At 17.5% G+C, this 9,673-nt stretch overlaps 1 protein-coding gene across 1 annotated transcript in view; it reads right to left on the reverse strand.

The window, feature by feature from the left end:
* LOC117167927 (ribosomal protein S6 kinase beta-1-like) overlaps positions 1 to 9,673 on the reverse strand; it is a 41,356-nt gene that overhangs the window by 21,665 nt on the left and 10,018 nt on the right. The window contains exon 3 of the mRNA XM_033353176.1: positions 9,433 to 9,619. Coding sequence (XP_033209067.1) covers positions 9,433 to 9,619 — 187 coding nt within the window. The remainder of the gene's footprint in view (positions 1 to 9,432; positions 9,620 to 9,673) is intronic.

The following is a 9,673-nucleotide window of genomic DNA, read 5'->3' on the forward strand; positions in this document are numbered from 1 at the left end:
AAGATTTCATAAAGTTGTTTAAGATTTCCAATAATTAACAAATATTTCACAAAAATTATAGGGTCTCACAAAGATTTAGAAGATTTAAAAATATTCTAGAAAATTTTAACGACTTAATCAATATTTTTTTTAATGACAAAAGATTTCATAAAGATTAAAAAAAATTGCAAAGACTTTGATGGTTTAAAAAAAATTTCAAATGGATTTTAAAGATTTCAACGAGTTAACAAACATTACAAATATTTAAAAAATTTGTAAAGATTTTAAATATTTAACAAACGTTTTAAATAAATGTAAAAAGTTCACAAAAATGTCTCATATTTTACAACGATTTAGAGCATTTAAAAATATTTAAAAGATTTCAATGATTTCACAAAGATTTTCTAAAATTTCACAAAGATTAAAAAATTTTAAAAAGATTTTGATGGCTTCAAAAAAATTCCAATTTTTTTAAAGTTTCAACAAGATTTAAAAACATTCTAGAAGATTTCAGATTTAACAAACATTTAAAAGATTTAAAATAATTTAAAAGAATTTGAAATTTTTTCAAAATGAAAGATTTTACAGAAATGTCAGTTTTAAAAATAGTTTAGAAGTTATCAACGATTTCACAATTATATAAAAGCTAAATTTCACGTCGATTTTAAAGATTAAATTTTTTTACGATTTCACAGAACTTTCAAAGATTTTAAGAATATTTACAAATATTTTTAAAGATTTCGGACTTCAAAAATTTCCCATTTTTCCCATATATTTCAAAGACTTCAATAAGTTAAAATTTTTTTTAAATATGACACCAAAATCTAAAAATATTTCAGAAAATTTGAAAGATTTAACAAAGATTTTAAGGATTTCATAAATTTAAAAATATTTCATAAAAATTTCAAATATTTTAGTAAAATATCTAAAAATATTTTAGAAGATTTCACAAAGATTTAAAAACAGTTTAAATATTTCAAAAAAATTTTTTGTAATGATTTTGGTGAATTAAAAAAAATATATATTTTAAAGGATTTTGATAAGATTAACAATATTTTACACGAATTTCAAATATTTTACAAAGATTTTAGGAGATTTAAAAAATAAAAAAAATATTTTGAATGATTGCAACGATTTCAGAAATATTTTCAAAAATTTCAAAAGAAAAACAAAGATTGAAAATATTTAAAAATATTTTAGAATATTTCACAAAGATTTAAAAACTGTTAAAATATTTCAACAAAATTTTTAAAATTCACAGAAACTCAAAAGATTAAAAAAAATTTATATTTAAAAGATTTAAAAGATTTTTAAATAAATCAGAAGATTTTAAATATTTCAAAAACATTGAAAGAATAAAAATATTTTAGAACACTTCATAAAGATTTAAAAACAGTTCAAATATTTCAAGACATTTTTAAAATTTCAAAGATTTCAAAGATTTTATAAAATATAAAAATTTTTATAAAATTTTATATAGAATTTTTGAAAAGATTTTAGAAGATCTCAACAATTTCAGAAATATTTTTGAAAATTTCAAAAGATTAACAATTTTTTAAAAATAATTTTGATGAATTTACAAAAATTTCAAATGGATTTTAAAGATTTCAACAATATTCGAAAAATTTTATATTTCAAAGATTTAAATGATTTTTGAACATTTCAGAAGATTTGTAAGATTACAAAAACATTTTAAAAATTTTAAAATATTTTAGAAGACTTCACGAAAAATTAAAAACAGTTCAAATATTTCAAACCATTTTTAAAACTTCACAGAAATTTCAAAGATTTAACAAAGATTTTAGAATATTTCAACGATTTTACAAATATTTTTTAAAATTTTAAGATTTCTCGAGGATTAAAAAATTTCAAAAGAGGCTAGGATATTACCAAATAAGAAAAAAAAAGTTATGAAAGATTTCATAAGACTTTAAAAATATTGTCAAAGATTTCAAATATTAAACAGAAATTTCAAAATATTAAAAATATTTCACAATAATTTCAAATATTTTACAAAGATTTCAAATATTTAAAAATATTTTAAAAGGTTTTTAAATATGTTGGGAGATTCCAAAGATTTAAAAAGATTAAAAATATGTCGCAAAGTTTCTTATGTTTTACAAATATGTTTAAGATTTAAAATAATTTTAAAATATTTCACAAAATTTTTCTAAGATTTATATGGTTTCATAACAGTTTTAAATAGAATTTAAAGATGTTTTAAGATTTCACCAAGATTGAAAAACAGTTTAGAAGATTTCAAATATTTGAAAAACATTTTAATGTTTTTGATTAGATTAAAAATATTTCACGAAAATTTCAAATATTTTAAAGATTTATAATACTTAATGATATTTTAGAATATTTCACAAGTGTTTTGAAACTTCACAGAAATTTCCAAGATTTAACAAAGATTTTTAAGATTCAATAAATTAAAAAATATTTTAGAAGATTTCAAACATTTCAGAAATATTTTTAAAAATTTCAAAAGATTTCATAAAGATTTTGATTGCTTCGCAAAAACTTTGAATAGATTTTTAAACAATTCACAAAATTTTCAAATATTTCAGAAACATTGAAAAAATAAAAATATTTTAGAACACTTCATAATGATTTAAAAACAGATCAAATATTTCTAGAAATTTGTAAAATTTCAAAGATTTGAAAGATTTCACCAAGATTAAAATTTTTTAAAAAGATTTTAGAAGATTTCGACGATTTCAGAAATATTTTTGAAATTTTCATAATTTTGATGAATTCACAAAAATTTCAAATGGATTTTAAAGATTTCAGCAAAATTTAAAAAAAATTTATATTTCAAAGATTTAAATGATTTTTAAACATTTCAGAAGATTTGTAAGATTTCAAACATACAAAAAATTTTAAAATATTGTAGAAGACTTCACAAAGATTTAAAAACCATTGAAATATTTCAAGTCATTTTTAAAACTTTCCAAAAATTTCAAAGATTTAACAAAGATTTTAAAGATTTCACCAAGATTTAAATTTTTTTTAAATATATTTAAAGATTTCAACGATTTCACAAATATTTTTAAAAATTGCAAATGACTTTGCAAAAATTAATAAAAATTTCACCAACTTTCAAATATATTACAAAGATTTGGAATATTTAAAATTATTTCAGAAGATTTCACAAAGATTTCAAAACAGTTTAAATATTTCAAAAAAATTTCTAAACTTTACAGAAATTTCCAAGATTTAACAAAGATTTAAAAGAATTAAAAAATTTTCCAATGATTTTAGAAGATTTCAACGATTTCAGAAATATTTTTAAAAAATTCAAAAGGTTTTATAAAGATTAAATGTTTTTTTTTAAAATAATTTTAATGCATTTACCAAAATTTCAAATGGATTGTAAAGATTTCAACAAGATTAAAAAAAATGTATATTTCAAAGATTTAAAAGATTTTCAAATATTTCAGAAGATTTTAAATATTTCACAAACATTGAAAAAATAAAAAAATATTTCACAAAGATTAAAAAAACTTTAAAAGATTTAGATTGTTTCACAAAAGTTTTAAATAGATTTTAAAGATTTAATTTTTTAAGATTTCACCAAGATTGGAAAACAGTTTAGAAGATTTTCAAGATTTAAAAAACATTTGAAAAGTTTTTGATAAGATTAAAAATATTTTACGAAAATTTCAAATATTTTACAGAGATTTAGAATATTTCACAAAGACTTAAAAACAGTTTATATATTAAATTTTTTTTAAACTTCACAGAAATTTCAAAGATTTAACAAAAATTGTAGAAGATTTTAAAAAAATATTTTTTTTTTTTAATTTCAAAATATTTTATGCGGATTAAAATTTGTTTTAAAGATTTTAATGGTTTTGCAAAAACTTTAAATAGATTTTAAAGATTTAATTTCTTTAAGATTTCACCAAGATTGGAAAACAGTTTAGAAGATTTTCAAGATTTAAAAAACATTTGAAAAGTTTTTGATAAGATTAAAAATATTTTACGAAAATTTCAAATATTTTACAGAGATTTAGAATATTTCACAAAGACTTAAAAACAGTTTATATATTAAATTTTTTTTTAAACTTCACAGAAATTTCAAAGATTTAACAAAAATTGTAGAAGATTTTAAAAAAATATTTTTTTTTTAAATTTCAAAATATTTTATGCGGATTAAAATTTGTTTTAAAGATTTTAATGGTTTTGCAAAAACTTTAAATAGATTTTAAAGATTTCAACAAGATTTAAAAAAATGTATATTTTAAAGATTTAATAGATAATTAAACATTTCACCAAATTTTCAAATATTTCACAAACATTAAAACAATTAAAAATATTTTAGAAGACTTCACAAAGATTTAAAAACAGTTCAAATATTTCAAGGCATTTTTAAAATTTCACAGAAATTTCAAAGATTTCAACAAGATTTAATTTTTCTAAAAAAGATTTTAAAACATTTCAACGATTTCACAAATATTTTTGAGAATTCCAAATGACTTCACATAGTTTAACAAAAATTTGATAAAAATTTCAAATATTTTACAAAGATTGAAAATATTTTAAAATATTTTAAAATATTTCACAACGATTTAAAAACAGTTTAAATATTTCAAAAAGATTTTTAAAGTTCACAGAAATTCAAAAGATTTTAAAAGATTTGAAAATATTTTAAAAGATTTCAATGATTTCAGAAATATTTTTTAAAATTTCAAAAGATTTCATAAGGATTAAAATTTTTTTTAAATGTTTTTGATGAATTCACAAAAATTTCAAATGTATTTCAAAGATTTCAACAAGATTTTAAAACAATTTATATTTCAAAGATTTAACAGATATTTAAATGTTTCACAAAATTTTCAAATATTTCCCAAACATTAAAAAAATATTTTAGAAGACTTCACAAAGATTTGAAAACAGTTCAAATATTTCAAGACATTTAAAAAAACTTCACAGAAATTTCAAGGATTTAACAAAGATTTAAAAAGATTTCAAAAATTAAACAGAAATTTCAAAATATAGAAAATATTTCACAAAAATTTCAAAGAATAAAAAATATTTTAGACCATTTCAAATATTTCACAAAGATTAACAAAAATTTCACAATAATTTCAAATATTTTACAATGATTTAGAATATTTAAAAATATTTCAGAAATTTTAAAACTTCACAGACATTTCAAAAATTTAACATGGATTTAAAAGATTGAAAAATATTCTAAAATATTTCAAATTTTTAAAAATATTTTACCAGATTTCGACGATTTCACAAACATTTAAATTTTTTTTAAAGATTTAGATGGTTTCACAACAGTTTTAAATAGATTTAAAAGATTTTTTTAAAAAGATTTCACCGAGATTAAAAAACAGTTTATATATTTCAATTTTTTTTTTTAAACTTCATAGAAATTTCAAAGATTTAACAAAGATTTTACCAAAATTTTAAAATATTTTTAAAGATTTCAACGATTTCACAAATATTTTTAAAAATTCCAAATTACTTCACAAAAATTAACAAAAATTTCACAAAATTTTCAAATATTTTACAAAGATTTAAAATATTAATAAATATTTCAGAAAATTTTACACAGATTTTAAAACAGTTTAAATATTTTAAAAACTTTTTTAAAACTTCACAGAAATTTCAAAATATAAAAAATATTTCACAAAAGTTTCACAAATATTTAAAATATTAAAAAATATTTTAGACGATTTCAGATATTTCACAAAGATTAACCAAAATTGCACAAAATTTCAAATGTTTCACAACAATTTAGAATATTTAAAAATATTTTCAAAGTTTTTAAAATATTTTAGAAAATTTCAAAGATTTAACAAAGATTTCAAAAGATAAAATTTTTTTAAATGATTTACAAATATGTTTAAGATTTAAAATAATTTAAAAATATTTCACAAAAATTTCAAATATTTTACAATGATTTAGAATATTTAAAAATATTTCAGAAATGTTAAAACTTCACAAAAATTCCCAAGATTTAAAAAGGATTTAAAAGAATCAAAAGTATTCTATAAGATTTCAAAATTTTAAAAATATTTTAGCAGATTTCAACGATTTCGCAAATATTTTTAAAAATTTCAAAATATTTCACGAAGATTAAAAAAATTTAAAAAGATTTAGATGGTTTCACAACAGTTTTAAATAGATTTTAAAGATTTTTTTTTTAAAGATCTCACCAAGATTGAAAAACAGTTTAGAAGATTTCAAAGATTTAAAAACAGTTTATATATTTCAAACAAAATTTTAAACTTCACAGATATTTCAAAGATTTAACGAAAATTTTAGAAGATTTCAACGATTTCAAACATATTTTTAAAATTTCAAAAGATTTTATAAAGATTAAAATTTTTCTTAATGATTTTGTTGAATTAAAAAAAATCAAATGGATTTTAAAGATTTAAAAAAGATTTAACAAAGATTTTAAAGATTTCACCGAAATTAACATTTTTTAAAAAGATTTAAAAAGATTTCAACAATTTCACCAATATTTTTGAAAATTCCAAATGACTTCACAAAGCTTAACAAAAATTTCAAATATTTTACCAAGATTTAAAATATTAAAAAATATTTTAGAATATTTCATACAGATTTAAAAACAGTTTAAATATTTCAAAATTTTTTTACAACTTGATAGAAATTTCCAAGATTTAATGAAGATTTTGAAGATTTGAAAAATTAAAAAATATTTTAGAAGATTTCAACGATTATAGAAATATTTTTGAAATTTTCAAAAGATTTAATAGATATTTAAATATTTCACAAAATTTTCAAATATTTCCCAAACATTAAAAAAATTTAAAAATATTTTAGAAGACTACAGAAAGATTTAAAAACAGTTCAAATATTTCAAGACATTTTTAAAACTTTACAGAAATTTCCAAGATTTAAAAAAGATTTTAAAGATTAAACAGAAATTTCAAATAATAAAAAATATTTCACAAAAATTTAAAGGATTAAAAAATATTTTAGACGTTTTCAAATATTTCAAAAAGATTAGCCAAATTTTCACAAAAGTTTCAAATATTTTACAAAGATTTTGAACATTTAAAAATATTTTCAAAGGGTTTTAAATATTTTAGAAAGTTTCAAAGATTTAACAAAGATTTCAAAAGACAATTTTTTTTAATGTTTCACAAAAATGTTTAAGATTTAAAATAATTAAAAAATATTTCACAATAATTTCAAATATTTTAAAATTCTTTAAAATATTTTAAAATATTTCAGAAATTTTAAAACTTCACAGAAATTTCAAAGATTTAACAAGGATTTAAAAGAATGAAAAATATTCTAAAAGATTTCAAAATTTTTTCTAATATCTTAGCAGATTTCAACAATTTCACAAATTTTTTTAATAATTGCAAAATATTCCACAAAGATTTAATATTTTTTCAAAGATTTAGATGGTTTCACAACTGTTTTAAATAGATTTTAAAGATTTTTTTTCAAGATTTCGCCAAGATTGAAAAACAGTTTAGAAGATTTCAAAGATTTAAAAACAGTTTATATATTTAAAATTTTTTTTAAACTTCACAGAAATTTCAAAGATTTTATCAAGATTTAAAAAATTTTTTAATATTTTTGAAGATTTCAACGATTTCACAAATATTTTCAAAAATTTCAAATTACTTCACAAAAATTAGCAAAAAATTCACAAAATTTTCAAATATTTCACAAAGATTTAGAATATTAATAAATATTTCAGAAGATTTCACACAGATTTAAAAACAGCTTAAATATTTTTTAAACTTTTTTAAAACTTCACAGAAATTTCAATAATTTAACAAAGATTTTTAAATATTTCAAAGGTTAAACAGAAATTTCAAAATATAAAAAATATTTCACAAAAATTTCACAAACATTTAAAGGATTAAAAAATAATTTAAAAATATTTCACAAAAATTTCAAATATTTTACAATGATTTAAAATATTAGAAAATATTTCAGAAATTTTAAAACTTCACAAAAATGTCAAAGATTTAACAAGGATTTAAAACATTGAAAAATATTCTAAATGATTTCAAAATTTTTTTAATATCTTAGCAGATTTTAACCATTTCACAAATATTTTTTAAATTTTCACAATATTTGACGAAGATTTAAAAAATTTTAGAAGACTTAGATGGTTTCACAACAGTTTTAAATAGATTTTAAAGATTTAATTTTTTTTTAAAGATTTCACCAAGATTGAAAAAAAGTTTAGAAGACTTCAAAGATTTCAAAAATATTTTTAAAAATTTCAAAAGATTTTATATAGATCAAAATTTTGCTTAATTATTTTGTTGAATTTAAAAAAAATGGATTTTAAAGATTTCAAAAAGATTTAACAAAGATTTTAAAGATTTCACCAATATTTTTAAAATTCCAAATGAGTTCACAAAGATTAACAAAAATTTCAAATATTTTGCAGATTTAAAATATTCAAAAATATTTTAGAATATTTCATACAGATTTAAAAACAGTTTAAATATTTCAAAAATTTTTAAAAACGTGACAGAAATTTCCAAGATTTAACAAAGATTTGAAAAATTAAAAAATGTTTTAGAAGATTTCAGCGATTATAGAAATATTTTTGAAAATTTCAAAAGATTTCATAAAGATTAAAATTTTTTTTTGATTGATATTGATAAATTCACAAAAGTTTCAAATGGACTTTAAATATTTCACCAAGATTTAAAAAAAATTTATATTTTAGTTCACAGAAATCCAAAAAATTTAACAAAGATTTAAAAAGATTTAAAAATTCCAAGTGATTTAGAAAAATTTAAAATATTGAAAAATATTTTAAAAGGTTTTTAAATATTTTAGAAAATTTCAAAGATTCGAAAAGATTAAAAATATTTCGCAAAATTTTGTAATGTTTTACACATTTGTTTAAGATTTAAAGTAATTTAAAAATATTTCACTAAAATTTCAAATATTTTTCTATGATTTAGAATATTTAAAAATATTTCACACGATTTCGACGATTTCACAAGAATTTTTAAAAATTTCAAAACAATTTTTTTAAGAAGATTTAAAAATTAAAAAATATTTTAGAAGATTTCAACGATTTCAGAAATATTTTTAAAAATTTCAAAAGATTTCATAAAGATTAAATTTTTTTTTAATGATTTAGATGAATTCACAAAAATTTCAAATGGATTTTAAAGATTTCAATAGGATTTAAAAAATTTTATATTTAAAAGATTTAAAAGATTTAAAAATATATCAGAAGATTTTTAATATTTCACAAACTTTGAAAAAATAAAAAAATATTTTAGAAGACTTCACAAAGATTTAAAAACAGTTAAAATATTTCAATTTTTTTTTCATCAATTTTGCAGAAATGTAAAATTCCAGAAGGATTGATAGAACTTAAAAATATTAAAATAATTTAGAAATATTCAAAATTTTATAAAAATAAAAATATATTTGAAACATTTTTAGACTGTCAAAGAAAAATGGTTAATTTACCTTCATAGCAAAAAGCTTTCCAGTGTCTTTTCCAGTTCGTTTGCGAACTTGAAAGACTTTTCCATAACCGCCTTTGCCTATCACTTTACATATATCGAAATCCTGTGGTCCCGCTCTTTCCCTGCCTTGGTTCACATTTTTCTCGGATATCACGACTGTTTCAACTTCTACGTCTTCTCCGTCGGGCCTTAAAAAACATAAAAAATAAATCGATTTTACCGAATAATTCATACATTTATTT

Source organism: Belonocnema kinseyi, chromosome 1 (genome assembly GCF_010883055.1).
Source record: "Belonocnema kinseyi isolate 2016_QV_RU_SX_M_011 chromosome 1, B_treatae_v1, whole genome shotgun sequence".
Lineage (NCBI taxonomy): Eukaryota > Metazoa > Arthropoda > Insecta > Hymenoptera > Cynipidae > Belonocnema > Belonocnema kinseyi.